The sequence below is a fragment of the Lynx canadensis genome, chromosome A1, assembly GCF_007474595.2.
Source record: "Lynx canadensis isolate LIC74 chromosome A1, mLynCan4.pri.v2, whole genome shotgun sequence".
NCBI lineage: Eukaryota > Metazoa > Chordata > Mammalia > Carnivora > Felidae > Lynx > Lynx canadensis.
The window spans coordinates 193,977,752-193,997,930 of record NC_044303.2 but is presented as its reverse complement, the minus strand read 5'-3'; the positions used below and the strand labels follow the sequence as shown (position 1 = coordinate 193,997,930).

Sequence of the window (20,179 nt, the reverse complement as noted above, 5' to 3'; positions counted from 1 at the left end):
GATGTGGCTGGAGAGAACCAGGGTATCAAGAGAAGTAAATAGCCTAGGCAAAGTCCCAAAGAAGGGACGTTTCAAAGTGAGTTCAGTACAAGGGGAGGAAAACAGTTTGGCAAGATTGAGAGGCTTTTGAAATATAAACAGGTGACAGTATTAGGTCTCAAGTTATTAGCTTTATCAGACAATTTACATTCCAAGGTCAGTCTTATAATATGACTCATGATCCAGAATTCCTCAATGTTTTTATTATTGGGGGAACCAATAATGAAATCATATTCCACTGATATTAAGCTCTCCTTTTCTTCTGGGCAATATAAATATGGCCTTCTTGAGTAATAGGTAGGTTCTATAATGTCTTCAGAAGCTAGATTAGGGTTGCATTTCTTAACTCTTCCCATATAGAAGGAGAATATAATTCAGCAGTAAATAAAAGATTCTGAGCTATTCTGTTCATTCTCTATTTGCAAGATATTTGTACTTTGGAACCTACTGGTACTAATTAGAGCCTCTTATTTTGCAATCACTCATAATTTGTTTCTTCCTGAGCTAATCTCACTCATGAATGTGTGATCAAGCTACACTCAGCTCTTCATTAGTGTGTGTGCCACCTCAATTCCAAGCACAGCCAGCACTTAACTCCAGCTTTGTTCCTGTCCCCTGCCAGAGGTCTAAAATTGCCGTGTTTGAGAAAATGTGGACATACATGAAGTCAGCAGAACCATCAGTTTTTGTGCGAACCACGGAGGAAGGAATGATCCGAGTGAGGAAATCCAAAGGCAAATACGCCTACCTTCTGGAGTCTACCATGAATGAATACATTGAGCAGCGGAAACCCTGTGACACCATGAAGGTGGGAGGTAACTTGGATTCCAAAGGCTATGGCATTGCAACACCCAAGGGGTCCGCCCTGAGGTAAGTAGCCAAGATTTGCTTCCTTGGTACTCCCTCTCCCCTCCCTACCTCAGGAATGAAGCTGCTGTGTCTGCCTCAGGGCTCCAGTGCCACAATGCAAGCTGTCACGGGGGCTCTTCTTGGACACCAGTGAGCCTGGAAGATTCCAGTCACCTGAGATCTTCAGCCCTGAGGTTGGAATTGACCTGGGGGCCTCAGCTTGCTATGACTGTCGCTGCCCATGTGTTCTTCCCCATGCCTCACCTTACCCCTCCAAATGTGTTAAACATCAGTGAAACTTGTGTTTGTGTTGTGTGATCTATAACACACCATCCTTTACCAGATACTCTCATATCCAAGTAGGTTACGAACAGAGTTCTCCAGCAACCTGGATTCTTTGACAGAAGGTGGTTTATAATGTTTGTCTAAAAGAAACGTAAACACGTTGTCCAAATGGAAAGTCAAGTAGTTTGAGCCCTAAAGGCTCTGGCTGTATCATGAATGGCAGTACCCGTTCTTTCCCCAATACTGATTTCTTTAGCAAGAAAAAAGGGGGTTCAAGGACACCTGGGTGGCTCAGTCAGTTGAGCATCCAACTTTGGCTCAGGTCATGATCTCATGGTTTGTGAGTTCGAGCCCTGCATCGGGCTCACTGCTGTCAGAGTTAGAACCCACTTTGGGTCCTCTGTCCCCCTGCCCTAACCCCTCCTCCACTGTGCTCTCTCAAAAAATATTAAGACAAACAAACAAACAAACAAATAAGTAGTTCAGTAAAGAAGCAAAGTAGACTTTACTCTCACATAAAGAAGTTCTGGTACTCATTCCAAACAGCTAAGGTAGAGTCCTATAGACTCAGGATCAAAAGACATAGATTTAATACTGGGATTTACTACTGTCTTACCAAAGGTAAGTCTTGTCATCTCTCCAACCTTTAGCTTCCTCATCTGTAAAAAGAGGATATTCATCCCAGCCCTTCCTAGGTCCAAGGTGATTGTGAGTTCAAATCTATATAGAAGATAATTAAAAGCAGCGCACTGTGAAATAACCTGTTATTCACTGATATCATGTCAATTTACAGAGGGATTAAATAATTTTAGGGAAGGGTAGTGCTCAAAGAAAGATGAGAAGTGTTTAAAAAGGTTGCAAAAGGATGAAGAGAGGCTCTTAACCCACATTGACATCCAGGGCTACCTCTGCCTCCACATCTTTCATTCATTTCAATAATATTGAGCCCTGCAATGTTCTAGGCTCTAGGCTTGGACCTGGAGCTACAATTTTGAACAAGCCAGACAGTCTCTACGCCTATGGAATTACATGCTTGCAGGGAAGACACTCATTCAACAGGTGATTATTGTTTGATGGTTCATGACAACTATGACAGGTGGTAGTTGATATTGCAGGGAAGACACTTATTCAACAGGTGATTGTTGTTTGATGGTTCGTGACAACTATGACAGGTGGTAGTTGATAAAAGACCTGGAGGACACCTACTTCCAGCCATACAGCAGAATAATACTCCTACTATAAAACCTAAATATGCAGGATAAAGTTATAACAAATAGCCATTTTTATGAAAATTAGGAAATTCCAAGGCCAAAACAGAAAAAGGTCATCAAAACCAGAGTGAAATGCATAAGCCGACTCTTCAGGAGCTGCCATAAGCAAGGCAGAGTTGTAAATTGTGTGACAATCCACATGAACAAGAATGAGAAGTACATCTAAAAGCATTTAAGTAATGAAAATATTTTTAAAAGAAAAAGACACTGTCACAAGGGACCAGGCATATTTGGAAAAATACCAATTAGAATTCAGGGACGTAATAATATCTCAATGGAAGGGGTAAACAACAAATTAGTCAAAGTGGAAGAGAAAATTATTACACTGGGAGAAAAATGGAGATAATTCCTCAGAATATCACAAAGAGAGACAAAAAGACAGAAACCCTGACAAAGAGGTTAGGAGACCTGAAAGAGAAAACAAAATCCCAGGTGTATCTTCTGTGAGTCCCAGAGACAAGAGAAGATGGAGTAGAGGCAGTATTTAAAGGGAACTTTCCAGTATTTATGGAAAACATTAATACCCTGATTCCAAAGTTATGTGTCCCAAGCAGATGAAAATCAGCAGCTGATCCACTTGAAACTGCAGAACTTATAGAGACAAAGAAGATCTCAAACACACTCAGAGATAACAAGGTCTAATCTGGTGTGCAGGATGGATGGAATGTGGCCAAGAGGGCTTTTCCAAGCATGCTTTTTTCTCAAGCTGAGATATGACAGGTTAATAGGAGTTAACAAGGTAAAGTAAGATGAGGGGAAGAGATGAATACTCCAGCCAAAGGGAACAGCATGTGCAAAAATTCTAAGGTAAGAAATCATGGTACTGTCGATGAACTAAAAGAAGCCAAGTGCTCCCGGAACAGGTAATAAAAAGGAGGAAAGGTTAAGTTGAGATTGGAGAATGAAGTAGGGAAGCATTTTGTAAAGGATTTTTGTCCTTATTTAAAGAGTAATGAAAATATATTGAAGAATTTTAAGTTAACTGTCTGAAAATTAAGAAACAAAGGTATCTTTAGGAGGGCAAATATAACTGAATATACCAAATGAAGGGAAACCAAATGGCCTGGTATTTATCAATCATGCATCTTTGCCTCAAAAAACTTAAAAGATTCTCTGTACAAGTTTAGACAAAGTCCAAAGGGGATCCAAAAGAGAGTGTTTGGGCAAGGAAGAGACTTTTATCTCAGAAACTTATACAACATTATCCTAGAAAGGCCCAGAGTAGAGAATGAGCTCTTATATGTCTGAGAACATCAATGATGCTGCAATATTACAGTTTACTTAAGGCTTTATGAGTAAAGGATATTATTTGATCTAAATACATGGATATGAATTTAAGAAAACAAGGCACTGAGAGGTGACATTATTTGTCTAATCAATAGAGTACTTCTGCCATCCATCCTACATACAGATGCCTGGAACAAGATGACAAACTCAGAAAATATTAGATATTTGAGTTACATGAACTCAGGTCATCTGGCACTCAAATGACTTTGCACTATAATAAAATCTACCACTGAGTGAATGCCTACTCTATGCCAGATGCTATGGTATGTCCATCATCTCATATAAACCTCATACCTATAAAGTACCATTATCCCCATTTTACAGATGAAAACCAGAGGAACAGATTTAAGTTACCTGACTAGCTTGACACAAACAGCTAATAAGCAAGTAGCCAGATTTCAAGTTCAGGTAGTCTGATTGCAGAGCCCATGCCTGTGACCTAATTCTAATGCTGCACTGGACTTTATGACTGACAGCATGATTAAAGGCAGGAGGCTTTACTGCCAGGTTCCCGGTACCTATTCTCACATGTCAAGCAATAACACACAACTCAAGAAAAAATTAAAAAGCAGACATTTGGAACCCAGAGTATCCACTCATCACTGTGAAGACAAAAGACAAGAGTAGATGGTCATTTTAATGCACCAAATACCACTTTTTTGAGTAGTAACACTGCTTTTGTGGATTTTGCATGCCTATAGATTCTTTCGGGATAAATGTTGAAAATAATTCAACTTTAATAAAGAAGACCCTAATTCTGTTGTTTACATCTCTGTAAGACATAACAAGCTATTTATGGATTTTGGGAAAGAAAGCAAGAGCAAGGGAAAAATAAATGAAAAGGAACATATTCCAAATATAGATCACTGATGGTTGATTTTTAAGTCATGTGGCCCAAATAATGGCCGCATGCTCCCAAATCTGCCCCCAGTGCTCCAATTGCTCCAGTGGCAACTTTTATGATAACGATGGGGTTTCCTGACTCAAAAATAGAAGAGTAATGTTCATCCTAAGATGGCCATGAGTTTCTAACCTAGGAAAATCCCTCTTCCCTCTGTGAAATTCTCCCTCTCATTTTTTCATTCAAAGGAATCATTCTAGCAATGAATAGTGTAGAGATTCCATGAAACATAGAATTGCAAAATGGTCACAGAAAATGTGAGCGTGCGCGCACACACACACACACTTCAGCCAGGGTTCCATCATATCTTGGCCTCACATGCCCCAAATGGTGCTATTTTCTCAAGGAATAGTCAAATATCAAGAGTCATGGCAACCCAAATGTCACAAAGACCCATGTGCCTACTCCAGCCATCTTAGTAGGCTGGGATCACTGATTTGGTCCCGGGAAAGCATTCTTCATGGCAGAGGAGGAAAGTAGGAAAGAGTAAGGGATGGTACCTATTTCCTCTGGTCCCCATTTAAAAGGAGCTTACATGTGCTAAAGACAATATGGCAGTAGAAATAAATTTTAATTCAAATTATTTAGAATCACAGGAAATACTTTTAACAACACTGTTCAGCCATTCACAAAGCTGCAAACTCTTTCTGCAAAGATGTCTTTACAGAAGGTTGCTTTAGCACACTACAGGCATTGCTACAGACTTCCCTTCTGCCCTATAAAAGTGGCGCTTCTATACCCCTCATAGGCAGATGTGCTCCAGGTTCAGTGCCTGTACCTGCATTAAAAAGAACTTCCCTGGCAGTCTTTCTCCATCACTTGCTCCCTGTAAAGCCAGACCTTACCATACCTACAGGGCACTCACCCCCTTCCAGCCTGCCGAAAAAAAGCTCCAAGTTCCTCCAAGGCAGATCACCCAGCTCTGTCTCAGAAGGTCAGAGAACTGATATCTAAGGTCCAACTGTTCCTCTAAAACTTGCCAACTCTACTTGGCAGAAGCAAGGCCATGGTCCCTACGGAGTGTTAAAAGGCTGTGTTAGTGACAGAATGGTGTTTTTGTCTCTTCTTCTCTGGAAACAAATACTCTGATGAAGCGAAGTGGCTCCATGCTTGATTTTCCATTTGGACAGGTGGTGTTTCTTTGAAACAGATGCTGTTTGTTGGCTGTCACTGCATGTCTGGGGTTGGGCAAGGGGCTGAATTATGTTTCTGAAGCCCTTAGGTTATAGATAAAGACCTGCTCAGCCAATGCCAGTCACTAGGGAAAGGCAATTGCTAAATCAACTAATTATGATCTATTGGTCCCTTTTATTGCCAACTGAATGTATTTACTGGTCCCAAGTGAAGTCTCCTTTCTTTATTATGATGAACAATCCCTTCAGTTAGAGACAGTGTACTCAAATCTGCTCAGTATGGGGGCATGGCCCATGTTTTACCAACCCAAGAAGGAAGCCATACCAGATTGGCCTGAGTTAAAATCTCAACTAATGATTCTCCTTCACAAGTCATTTACCAGGAATTTGATGGATTTGCTGAGTTATACCCTAATCAGGACGCTGGTCAAAATCTGGTCTTTAACTGTGACCGTGGTTACATGGAGTCTTTTCTGGTCTCTGCGCTCATGACATGTTTGTTTTCTGTCATGTGTCTTGTCCATGCCAGATGTATGGGCCAGGGGATGGGAGCTTCCTCCTACAGCTTAGTGGATGGTGGATGGGTACCCACAAGGGTCTGATATCCACTCCCTGTGCTTTCCATTCAGTTTCACAGATTCCTTTCTGAATATCTCCCCACAAAGACCTCTGTACACACCTCAGGGGGGAGCAGTGAGAGAGATGCAGTCCCAGCCCCTAAATGTTGTGTCACCAAGAAGACCTCATGAGCCGAATTACACAGGGCCTGCTGTTCTACCGAGTGCCATAAGAGTCAGCAACATACAAAAGGAGGAGAGTCAACATTTGAGTGGAAGGATTTATAAAGGTTTTGTGGCAGAGATAACATTCAACATAGGCCTGAAGAAATTGTGATAGATGAGGAATGGGTAGAGGGCGCTCCAGATGAAGGGGACCAAATGAGCAGAGGTGAGAAAATGGAGGGGCTTGCTTTCAGGAAAAACAAAGGATCCACTTTAACTAAAGAAGGCATTAATAAGTAGAAGCAATTGGCTGAGGTCATACTGTGAAGGATTTCAGATGTCTCTGTATTTTTTATTCAGTGTCAGGAGGGGCCATTAAAGGCCACTGATGTATAGGGATCCTGGACCAAACAGGCTCCCAAAGATGATCCTGGCAGTGGTTTGCAATGTGAGTCACAGGGAGGAGGATCGCCAGCAAAGAGACCATTTAGAAGGCTGTTGCAGTTATTCTGGTAGGGGAGGATGAATGTGGTTACAGATCATAATGGGATGGCGACAGATAGAAATGGTGGGCTCTATGTTCTTCACCAGACATCACCTCTACCTTAAGTCTTAGTAGTTTGGAAAAGAAGTCTGTTATGCGAGCTTTTTGAGACTTTTGTGCTCTTGCCTAAGGCCTGACCAGGTACAAACTGATTCTGGCACAGACAGAAAGTGGGCAGATATGGGGTTGACCTCCCAAAAGACTTATTGGCATCTCCTCACTTTTACCTCAGGGGTGCCTAGAAGGTTCAGAAAGGCATTGCTGGGAGGGTTGCAGCAAGAATGGTGGAGGCTCCCAATCACCTTTCTCTTTCCCCATTGCACTGACTGTATCTTGCCTGTATTTGGTGTTGTTTTTTTTTTAATCAGACATAAGTTATTGCTCATCAACATTTTAGTCACACTGGTATTCTGACTGAATACATTTTTCTCCCTCACACAACCCTATTCTGGGAAGTATCTACTAAGAACTGTCTGTCTCCATTGGCATATGGCTGAAGGAGGGAGGTGAAGGCCATGACTCAGGAAGCGATAACATAAGGTTTTGTGGGAAGCATTCCCACTTCCAGGGATTGAGGGTCGTCTAGTTGCCCACCTCCATACTAGGACCTCGTGACATGAATGACATCTTCAAGTTAGTTCGGTGGGCCTTTCTTGAACAACTTTTTTTTTTTTTTTTTTTTTTTTGCCTAGTGCTGATCTGAGTGCTACAGAGACCATAAGAGAGTTCTCTTTTAGAGAATCACAGTGACCCAGAATGTAATTGGGAAACAAATAAGCAAGTGCTGTTTTGTGTGGTGCTAAACCTATTGTTCTAAAGAACCATTCCCCAACTGCAGTACGTGTCAAATTATCTTGGGAAGCTGGTTAAAAATGCTCCTTTCTAGATCCTTGTTCCTGCAATTTCTGATTCCGCAGATCCAGGGTGGGACCCAGAAATGTGCAATTTTAACAAGTCCCGGGGCAACTCTGTTATAGGCAGACAGCAGTCCATTTTGAGAAACAGGGCTCGAGGTCAGAGAAGAGAGATGGACAAGGTCTGAGAAGGCAGCGGCTTAGAAAGAGAAGGAAGGTTAATACGATGGGAGCGTGACAGGGAAACTACATTGAATGGTGTCCAAACCATGATCCTTGGAGTCAAGCAACCTTCATTCAGGTTCAAGGGCCATTACTTCACCAGCAGGTTGACCTCACTTGGTAAGTCATTATAACTTTATGAGCCTCTGTTTTCTTTTCTGTAAAATTGGAGTAATAATAATTCATTGCCGTTGCTCTGAGTTTTGATGAAATAGCACGAAGTGCTTGTCACAGAGGGTACTCATTAATGTTAATTCTCCACCCCTCTCCTCTTCCCATTAGACTTACCAAAAAGTCACTTGTGAACCAGATAACATGTTTCCCTTCTCTGTGAAACGCACTGTGTTCATCAGAAATGCACGTGAGCATCAGCCTCACCCCCCAGCACCGGCTGCATTAGAAATGTCTCTGAGAGCAATTTGTGGTCCTCCCCCACAGAGAACACACTAAAAAAATAAAACCCTGATATTTCTTTTTCTCCCTCCCTCCCACCTTCCTCCCATAGTATAGTACTGTTCAGGGCCTGCCGCTGAGAATAAATACAGTATGTCCCAGAGCAATGACAGGCCTTTTCAATTGGTCCTTGTCTCCTGATGGGTAGCCAGGGATGCTTGTTGTCATGGTAACCCCATGAACTCTGTGACCCTGGTCGGGCCTGATCAGAGACAAAGCTCTCTGAGCAGAGAGGCTGGATTTGCCTGCATCCTCAGAAGAGCCGGAGAGAAAGGGAGAGAGGGAGGGAATGGGGGATAAAAAGGGAGAGAGAGAAAAAAGGATGGTGGGACAAAGAGAAGGAGAGAGACAGAAAGTGTGTGTGTGTGTGTGTGTGTGTGTGTGTGTGTGTGTGAGAGAGAGAGAGAGAGAGAGAGAGAGAAGAGACTGGAGGTCTGCCAAAGGAGTGCTGCATCAATACAGAAGCTTCTCAGGTCAGGACACGTGGGATGGGTTGTAGAGCAAACCGAGAAATCCTCCTAGGAGACTTGCAAGGCAGCCCAGTGCAAAGGTCCAGGCAGTGGGGTGATGAGGGCTTGATTAGCATTTTAGTGGTGATGATGAGACCTATTGTTAACATTTATTGAGCCCTGACTCATCCCCGGAGCTTCTATGAAATATTTGATGTGCATTAGCTTATGTAATCCTCACAACCCTGTGAAGGTAGTATTGTTTTCACCTTGATCGTATAGTTCGGGAAACTGAGGCACAGAGAGGTTATGAAACCTGCCCAGGATTACCTGGTGGGGAAATTGGAGAGCTGGATTTTCAAGCCGGGCAACCTGATTTTGGGACCTCTTCTTGGCCACTGGGCAAAAAAAAAAAAAAAAAAAAAAAAAAAAAAAAAAGGAACTAAGGACAGAAACTGTGAGGAAGACATGATGATTCAGAGGATAAAGATCAGGTACTGCCCCTCCCCCAACTCACACATGTACAATTGCATTTAGTCCTGCAAGTCAGAAAGCCATGGTCCTGCAAAGGGAAGTGGCTCACTGTAGCCCTGAGTTCCCCAGGGAGCCCTTTCCTCCCTTTTGCATTAGGAGGCCACACATATCCGTCTGTCCCCAGGATGGGGCCGTAGCACCAGGTGATGCCAATGCCCCACATGTAAAAATGGAAGAAGACACATCCAGTGTAAGCTAAGGTTCCCCACTGACCCATGACAGATTGCACCTAACACACCTCCAAAGATTTTCACGCCTCTCAAAAAACGCTGTAGTGCTTTGGACTCCTTTCACCAAAGAAGAGCTAACCATTTTAGATTGACTGTACTATCAGCACAAAGAGGGAGGAAACTTCATTCCTTCCCCACCTACTGTGTGCTGGGCAATGCCTATGCATTCAGTGCCCTAGGCACTGTTCGGGCATGAACCCTCCTCTTGTCTTTTGATTTAGGCATTATCATTTCCTTTTCACGAGTTAGGAAGCTAAGATTCAGAGAGGTGACATTCTGCCCAGGTTCTCACCGTGATCTGTGGGATGCAGCTGAAGCATAAACCCTGACTCCTGAACCGTCCTTCCTTCCACATTCCCACCTCTGTGCTAATGAAGACACCCCTCACTGCCTTTGCCACCTTTTAAGGTGGCATCCTTAAAACATGAGGGGAAATAAGACACCAGGTGGCCTCCACAGCCAGAGCACTCCCTCCTGAAGCACCAGGCTGGGATGGAGATCCGTGGTGCAGGTGTATTCTGAAGGACTGTGTTAAAACCACAAAGGCAAATGCACACTTACTCCTGTTACGGCTCTGTTCTTACCATGCCTGCTTGAGAAGCTTGTAAATGGCAGAGTGACACAGAGTAAGAGAAAGAGGAGGAAGGCAGACAGAGTGAGGTGGCAAGGATGGATCTGGGGAGATGAATGACCCGGGAAATGAATGGCCTTTACCACGGCAAGAACAGCGACCCAGCACGGGCTGTGATTTGCCTGCTGAAGCACTACCTTCTCCCGCTGGTATACAAATTGTATGTTGCTTTCTTTTAAGAGGCTGTTGCTGTCAAAAATAGCATCTTTTTTCCCCCCTCTCTCTCCCTCTCATCAGCAACTTTCTTTCAGACTTGCCAGTGTTCTTTTCCAAGAAGGCAGCTGCTATTATACAAAGGCAGAGCAAGGGGGAGGTCTGGGTACCTGTCCCAGTCCTGCCACTCAGGGTTTGTGGGTGTGGGAAGAGAATGTGCTTTGGTGTTGATCAGACTCTCGTTCAGACCCAGCCTCCCATATTTACAACCTGTCAGATCTTAGATATGTAGCAAACAGCCGTACGGACCATCAGATGATTGTTAGGGCCTTAAAGTCAGGGCTGAGGACAAATCCCAGGTCTGCCAGCTAATGACAAGAGTTGCTCAGACAAGTTACTTCACCTTCCTCAGTTTCCCCAAATACAACAACTGGAGGTAACACTAGCATTCACATTGGTGGTTGTTAAATAATTAAATTAGATAATATAAGGTGCTTAGTACAGTGCCTGGCACATATTCAAGTGACTAAGAAATGTTAACTATCATTACTTAATCTCTCAGAGTCTTAGATTTTTCATCTTCCAAATGGGGTTCCTACTATAAGCTTTACATGGTGCATAAGGAATTCTTGACCATTAACCCCCTTTCCTCCTCCACTTCTCCTTTCCCTTCTGCTTCCCCTCAACACTCACCATCTATTCTGTTGGTTTGGGGATCTGATCCAAACAAGTGGTGATTGCCTTCTCTGGGCCAGACCACTCTCAGCTTCTTTACATCATAATGCGTGAAATTTCAGCATACCAAGAGACAGAAATATCTGAATGGACAGTTTTATTCTCTTTTTCTCTCAGTGCCCCCCAAAGGTCAGCTAATAGCCACCTTGCTTCCATCCATATGCCTAAAAGTAGAAAAGTCCCGCGCAAATCCTGATTTCTGAGGGCAAGCAGAAAGGAAGGGGAAGGGATGGCCCTGAGTTGAACCCCTGCACAGAAACTCTGGGTCATCTGTTTTAGTAACTTTTATGAATCACCCCATGTGCTGAGATCATGGGCTTGGTAATCACATCTAAGCAGCCTTTGCCTCAGGGAGGAAAGGGGCAAATCCCAGGTGAATCCCTAAGCAGAGTTGACTTGATATCCTAAGGAGCCGGAGGTAGGGAGTCAGGGGAGTCTCCAAACAAAAGAAAGTCAGGCAGGCATATTTGCATAGATTATTCATGCCTCCTCAGCACACACATCGAGCAGAAAAAGAACATAATGACCTCTTAATCATATTCTCTATTCTGAGGGGAATTAAATTTATTCCTCTGGAGGAATGTTAAGACAAAAAAATCCATAGCACTATTCAAGCCCAGGCTACTTGTGGCCTACAAACACCACAACTTGTCCCCACTCTGGTGTCTTTTCTCTTATTGCTTTCTTCTTTCTACCTATATTTCAAAGTATGGTCCAGTGAACCAAGGGCCAACTGTCCCACAGAACCTAGTAGAAAATTTAGCACGTAGAAAACTCCTATTGATTGTCCCACTGACTGATTTCTACCTGGCCAACTTCCATATGGTGACTTTCTGAGTATGTCATAAAATCAGTTGATGTGTCTGGTCTTGTGTAGATTCATGAGAACCAGGAAATACTAGTTCTACTGTATAACTATATAACATAAATTAAACCAACTCTTTTTTTTAAGTGTTTATCTTTAAGAGAGAGAGAGAGAGAGAGAGAGAGAGAGACAGAGCATGAGCAGGAGAGGGGCAGAGAGAGAGGGAGACACAGAATATGCAACAGGTTCCAGGCTCTGAGCTCTGTCAGCACAGAGCCTGACGCAGGGCTCAAACCCATGAACCGCAATATCATGACCTGAGCCGAAGTCAGACACTTAACCGACTGAGCCACCCAGGTGCCCCAAACCAACCAACCTAACTCATGAGTCTCTTTGGCCATTACTAATGCACATCCTAAAGGCAGCAGATGAAAGCACAGGACTATGATCACACAATTTAATTTTATCAATATTCCTGGCATAGGATTTTTCAAAGCACTAAAGTAAGTGCTCTTAAGGAAAGCAAGATGATTAGGACATTGGGACCCCTAAGACTGACTATCTAATGCAGGGGCTGCAACAAAAATGCCCCCAAGGGCCAGGTGAAGAAAATGAGTAAAATGGATTTGCATTAAACTCTTACATGTTTTCCTTATTTTTAATAGACCCATGAGTACAGTCACTCTTTCTCTATTCTAACAAAATAACAGTGCAAACACTCTGACAAATAATAATTATGGTTAACATTTTTTGAGCACTTGCTATATATGGCAAGCACTCTCTAAGTCCTTAGATGCATTCCCTAATTCACGTAATCCTCATAAGAACCCAACAAAGTAGGTACTGTTAAGAATCTCATTTTTAAGATAATAAATCAGTGGCATAGTGAGGTTAAGTAAATTATCAAAAGTCACACAGCTAGTGAGTGGCATAGCCTGAATTTGAATGCAGGCAGTCCAGCTTCAGAGTCTGTTCTTTTATCCACCACATTATCCTATAAGTGACAGTCTCTGAGTGATCAGAGAAAATGATGGGGACTTGGTGAACAAAAGAATATATGCCTATATAGAGGGAAAAGGCTCCACTCCGTTCTGATTTAATATATTGCTGTGTCAGAACGTTGCCAGATCTGGTTTTTCAAAGAAACTGGAAATCTCAATTTTTGCATGCACTGTTCAAACGTTGAGTGTTGGTCACAGTTAAGAGAGGAATAGAGAGACACAGGCTAGTACCAACTAATAGTAATACAAAAAAGAGAGGAAATCCCACGGAGATGATAGATGATCAATAGATCAGTAGATGGATGAACAAGGCACAGTGGGAAAACCATGCAGGGAGGGATTAATGTCTTACCCTTCAGGTGGGAGTCTGGGGAGGCACCCAAGAGGAGGTAGCAGTCCCCAGACAGGGCCCCAAACCAGTGGGGAGAATATATACGAGCAAGACGGGGAGAAAGATATTTCAGGTAAAAGACCCAGCAAGCATACAGTACAAGAGTGAAGGGGAGAGTAATTCATGCATTCTTTTTCTATCTTTCTATTGCTGTTTGCAGCAGGGAATCATTCCCTCAAATGAAATCGCTCATGGAATCCCATTATAAAAGACAAATGGGAGGGGGAAGCTGCTGAAAGAACAGAGGAGGGGCTGGAGGTGGTAGTGGAAAGGGGGAGGAGGAAGAGAGCTAGAGACAAGTTTGGGCCCAGGGTGGGAGACCTGGGAGATCAGCGTTCCTCTCTCCCTCAGGAGCCATTCTCTGTCACTGGTGGAGACCATTCTCCAACATGATGACCCTGTGTATTTTAAAGTCCACAAGAAAATAATGGTCCTGCTGGCCTGCTCAGCATTCTGTTCACATTGATGTCTGTCTTTTGGTGGCCAGTCCTTAGAATAGGCCCAGCTTTCCTTCCTTTCATTGAACCAGAGGTGGCTGAGATGAGACCAGTGGGCTGGCTCTTGTCCAGAATGGTGTTTTCAACCCCCTCTGTTAATTGTAGGGAGGCTTTCATTCATTCCCTCCATTATCTTTTGTCAAGCATCTGAAGTGTCTGATACAGACCCTGTGGCGGGGCTGCTGGCAAATGGTTCTGTGTTACAGGACCGGATGTGGTTTACTATGAGCTGCAAGTGCACTGCTTCTCACAACGTGGGGCAGGCTGGGGATCAAGCATGCCTCCAGAAATACCTTCTGTCCGTAGCACCCCTGCTGGAGGGGCCAGACTTCCGGTCCCCATCCAGGTCTCTGCACTGTACCAGGTGATGCTAGCTAAAGGACCCCAAAGAAAGTTACAGGGCCTGGAGCGCCTGGGTGGCTCAGTCAGTTAAGCATCCAACTTCAGCTCAGGTCATGATCTCACAGTTCATGAGTTTGAGCCCTGCGTTGGGCTCTGTGCTGACAGCTCAGAGCCTGGAGCCTGCTTCAGATTCTGTGTCTCCTTCTCTCTCTCTCTCTCTCTCTCTCTCTCTCTCTCTCTCTCTCTCTGTGTGTGTGTGTGTGTGTGTGTATGTGTGCTTCTCCCCTGCTTCTGCCCCCTCTCTTTCAAAAATGAATAAATAACCTTAAAAAAAAGAGCTACAGGGTCAGAAATAGATATCACACATGTAAAACTAGTATGCAGCTTCTGGGGGTTTGGGTAATACAACATATATTGTTGTGATACAACTATATTTCAGAAATGTAAAACTTCTTCATTCAAAAAAACTTCATCAAAAAGCTTTTGTTAGCTATTGTGCTGGGTTCCATTAAAGAACTCCTCTGGTTGGAGGAGCCAGCCAATGGATAATAGTGTGATGAGCTTACTATTCTAGGGTATGCAAGTACAGTGGGACAGAAAGGAAGGCCTGATGCATTCTGCCTGGGCCTTGCAGGAGGATTTGCAGAAAACAACATATGCCAGAGGCTTATATGATGAATGGGTTCTACACATTGGCCAAGTGTACCAGGTAGAGCATGTGCCAACACAAAGAGGTGTGGCTTTTGTGGCACTTCCAATCCAGCCACTTGTCCACAAGTAACCCCAAAGCACTTTAACATCTGTCATCTCATTTGCTCCTCACAATACAGACAGCTGGAGCCGGAGCTTGTAATTATTCCCATCTTACTGGGAAAACTGAGGTATACTTGCAGTAACCAAATATCCTGGTTTGCCCAAGATTGAGAGGGTTCCCAGGATGTGGAACTTTTGGTGCTAAAACCAGGAAAATTCCAAGCAAACTGGGACCAGTTGATCACCAGAGGCACAGTTACAGGTCTTTCCACATATCTTGACCAGAGATTAGTGAGGTACTCAAACCAGACTCAGATTCTTTTCTCCACCTCAGATGGAGAAATAGAGTGCTCTACATATGGTTTTTTTTTCTTTTTTTTTAAAACCAATTCCTTTGTGTTATTTTGTACAGTCAGAAACCAAAGGCAAAACATCTGTCTCTAGCTGACTCAATGGCTGACCAACATTCCTTTCTCATGAGATCCCAGGACTGTCTGTTCCTTGAGTATACTCCAAGGGGAAAACCACCTGTGGTGGTCTCAGGTGAAGGGAACTTTGACCTTACCTGTATTCCCTAACAATACCTGGGGATGTCTGCATTTTAATTGAGGCTCCTGACATAACCCCACTAGCTATTTCCATCTGCTTGATCACTGTTTAACCTCTCCCACGTTACCTACCACTCCAAGCTACTGGGCCAGCAGAATCCCATGTGCTCTTAGCTTTCTGCCCTGTCAGTGATGATGTTTACCCTAGATGGTCCAAACCGACAGTGTCATAATCTGTACTATAAAGACAGAAGGGGTCTTTGAAATTATTATCTAAAAGGTAGGTGATTAAGAGGTGCTGTCTAGGATCCAGGTCCACAAACACCCAGGCCTGTCCTAGACCCAACCACTCTTCCCCTTAAGAAGGCAGGCCAAACATGCTTTGGTTCTTGCTGAGGCTATGGCTCCCACTCTAAGCAAAATGACCCTGGTTTGGCCTCAGCACAGGAGCAGAAACATCCAACCAAAGAAGGCCCTCAGCAGAAGTGGTTTACTCCTCCCTTGAAGACTATATAGGAGAGGCTGCTGCAGGGCTCAGAGAGAGGTATAAGGGGAGAAAGGAAGTGGCTGGACCTCCTTCACAGAGGGAGCACCCTGGTCCTCAGAACCCTCAAGTCCCATGAAAGGAAGAGTTGGAATGTCCATGCTCACTTGTACACCTGACCTTTAATTGAGTCCAAGGAAATTCTCTCCCTCCATGGTCCCTCTAATGCCTTTAAACCTCACTCATCAATAGTTGTCCTTCCCCTTCTTGAGGACAGATGCAGAGATCCTCGAAGTCTTTTCCCCCAGAAGTCCAGTGGATCCTAGACTAGAGGCGTCATGGACCAGTACAGCACCAAAAAAGAAAATGGTGGTAGGGACACATGACAATGTTTTTTTCTTGCCAAGGAATCCTGGTATCTTAAAAGAAACGAAACAGGGGCTCCTGGGTGGCTCAGTCAGTTAAGCATCCAACTTCAGTTCAGGTCATGATCTCACAGTTCATGGGTTTGAGCCCCACGTCGGGCTCTGAGCTGACAGCTCAGAGCCTGGAGCCTGCTTGGGATTCTATGTCTCCCTCTTTCTGCCTCTCCCCTGCTCATGCTCTGTCTCTCCTTCTCTCTCGAAAACAAATAAACATTAAAAAAAAAAATGACCATTTCTCATCAACATAATATAAAAAGAGAAGCAATGTGTTAACACTAAAAAAGAAGGAAATTTCACATGAAGGACTGTCCTTTAAATGGAAAATTTTAGGGACGACTGCGTGGCTCAGTCAGTTGGGCAGCCGACTTCGGCTCAGGTCATGATCTCGCAAACTCCGTGAGTTCGAGCCCTGCATCAGGCTCTGTGCTGACAGCTCAGAGCCTGAAGCCTGTCTCAGATTCTGTGTCTCCTTCTCTCTGACCCTCCCCTGTTCATGCTCTGTCTCTCCCTGTCTCAAAAATAAATAAAACATTAAAAAAAATAAAAAATAAATAAATGGAAAATTTTAGCTTTCTGAAAACTCACTCTACAACCTTATCATTCCTTATTTTCCCATTGGGAAGTGAAAACTTCATCACAAATTGGCCTGGATCTTTGAACCAGCATTATGGAACCACGGATTGAATCCTTTTTATCCAGCATATGAATTCCCTCCATGCTTTTCCTGACCAACAGTTGTCCCATCAACGATGTCCCACCAGAGTGCCACTTTGCAAATAAATTCCCTGAGAGCTATAACAGCTCCAAAGTTTACCATCTCATTGAGCAGCATTCTGTGTCCCTGTGGCTTCATCTCTCTGATCTAATTCTGCCCTTCAGCATCACAAATAAATCTAATTCCTCTTCCATTGGCAACCAGTCTCCAAGTTTCCAGGTGAGCCCTGTTTACTTTGCTGGATCCCTGGATTCAGGGTTAAAGCTTTCGACGTTGTCTGTTCCTCTCATATGAGTCAGTATATTGGTTAATAATTGATACATATTCACTTAGGACTGCTTGGCAGTGTAGAGGGGCTGCTGGTCTGAGTCCTCTCCCTGCTTAAACACTCTACCTTCCCTGTCTCCCTTGCCTGCGGTGAAGACTTGACTTCTGGCAAGAGCATGTCCAGGATGCTTAGGATTTGGACCCAGTCAGCTGTTATAGCCTAACCTCCCAGAAGCCCCCCTTGTGACCACATTCCCCAGACCTCTGCTTTCTAGTGCTCCTTCCTGATTTCACTCTTCCCTTTTCACAGAGCATGCCTGGAAGGTTTTCGAACTCCCACTCACTATCAGAATTAAACTCTTCCCTTTTCTGGTGCTTCCATAATTCTTTATTTTAAAATCGGATACAGTTTTCCATGAACTATTGGGAAGTGTTTCTGCCTCCCACATGAGACTGTACATTCCTTGAAGGTTGAGGTTTATAATTTCTCAGTTTTTTATTCCTACTAAGTACCTAGTACTCTACTTAACACTTAATTGGCCCTGATAAATATTTGGTGGGTTGACTTGAAGACATCTACTCTTTCCACCAAAGCCTTTATAATCAAGTTAAAGGCTAAGGCTAATACACATAAAACAGTGGTAGGCAGGGCAATGAATTGACTGCTGGGTTCCAGGGAAGTTCAAAGGAAAGGTCAATGAGAAATCAAGTGTTCATGGAAAAATTCAAGGAAAACATGGGGGAGCAATGCAGGGCAAGTGGTGTTAGGAGAGAAGTGAAGGAGAACAGCAAGTTGCAAGCACAGACAAGCAGGAAGAAACACAGTGTTTGAAGGGGGACAGGATGCCTGGCAGCCTAGTGTGATTAGAACTGAAGCTTCCTTTGAGGGAGGAGAGGCACAGCATATCGCTGCAGGCTGGGTATAAACTCCAAGGGCTGTTTCATCCAATACTCCTCAGATGCTCAAATTCAAGGTTTTGAGAGAGAGAGACGGTTGCTTTAAAACTGAAGCCCAGAATTCAGTCCTTAGCCTTTCCTAAAGCTGAAGCCCAATTAAAACCATCTGAAATCTCTCCCTGGACTGTTTCCCCCCCCCCCCAAACTTCAATTTCCTTGCACGTATATGATAATCAAACTTCTCCACAGTGGCAAGTCTGAATACATAGGATTTTAATGAGTATAAGGTCATCCTGGAGACTACCTTTCTAGGGTTCCAACTCCTCCCTTCTCAAGACTTCCAAAGATAATTCCTTGATTCAGATACTCCCCTAGACCCATAGGCTCCTGTGGCTGAAAATCAGGGGTCAGGTAGTTGATGGTTTACCAGAACTAGCCAGCATAGCCTCAGGTTATTGTCCATCTAGCAGTATCAGATTTACCTCCTTAAAAAAAAAAAAAAGTTCTTTGGCCTCTTCCTTACAGTCAGCTTGTAAATTAGCATCTTATGAAATGGCCTATAATGAGCTTTTGTTCATTTGCTGCCTTTGCTCTGCTGTGGGCTTGGAGAATGGAGATTCTTCGATGTTACAACTGTGTGCAAAGTAAAAGTTTTGAAAAGGTCTGATAGAGTTGGGGGAGAGAGACCTAGATAATCTTTCTCAGGCTTGTTAATGCATATAATACCTCATGTAGGGCAAGCTGGAAAGCACAGTGGTTACATGCACAGACTTCATCCATGCAGAATGGAGTTAGAACCTTAGGCAATTTATATATTTGTCTGTGGAATGTAAATAGTAATAATATGCGCACCAAATAGGGGTGTGAGGATTAAAAGAAATAAAGCATGTAAAGTACTAAGTACAATCCGTGGCCTATAATAAGCTCTCCAAAAAATAAATAAATGTTAACTACAATTATCATCCTATGATCCTGTGCATTTTCTTTGCACACTTTCTGGGCTCTTTCTGTTATGGTTCCAGATAGAGGAGTTTACCAAATAGCTGAATTAGAGCACATAAGGTTATTTTGCACTTAGATTTCAATCCATTCATTCATTCATTCACCAATAAATAAATAAATAAAAAGGTATTTCTCACTTTTACACTGTATAGAACATCTTGTACTAAATATTGTGGGGAGGAGTTTAAAAACACAGGAACCATCATCTCTGCTCCAGGGAACTGACAGTCTATTTGAGGAGACCCATCCAATACACCAATTAGCTAGAAGATTACAGCATAAGGGACCAGAGTTAAAGTCCAGAGAATCACCCAGAAAGGGACATTCAGTGTTGAAATTTAATTAAATGCTTTTTCAGGAGTCCCTTTTTCAAACCAATTGTGAGATCATGAGCCCACCAAAAAAGGACATAAATTTTCCCCATATTTCCCATTGTGGAACCTGTGCCATGAGGAGGGTCCACTTTCTCTAAACACTTCTTCCCACTGTTGACCCCAAACTGGATTTTGTGCCTGAAGAGAACAAACAGAGGAGAGCTTATTTCTGAAGACAGAAAAGTGGTCTGATAGCTCACAGCAAAAATGAGAATTAAGAATTTGGTAACCCTGACATTTGTTCTCTGTTTCAGTTACTCCCTGTACTCCTCCCTCCCCTATGTTGAGTTTTTCTACCTACATTATTTTTAAATACAAAGACAGAAAAAAGGGGGGGAGGGGTCAAGAAATCTAGGCAGTGGCTGTTCTATCCCTGCGTTGAACAT

General features: G+C 43.4%; 1 protein-coding gene across 2 annotated transcripts in view; it reads left to right on the top strand.

The window, feature by feature from the left end:
• GRIA1 (glutamate ionotropic receptor AMPA type subunit 1) overlaps positions 1-20,179 on the top strand; it is a 306,995-nt gene that overhangs the window by 266,863 nt on the left and 19,953 nt on the right. For both annotated transcript variants that reach the window (XM_030328848.1, XM_030328844.1), the window contains exon 13: positions 662-909. In XM_030328848.1, the coding sequence (XP_030184708.1) occupies positions 662-909 (248 nt within the window). The remainder of the gene's footprint in view (positions 1-661; positions 910-20,179) is intronic.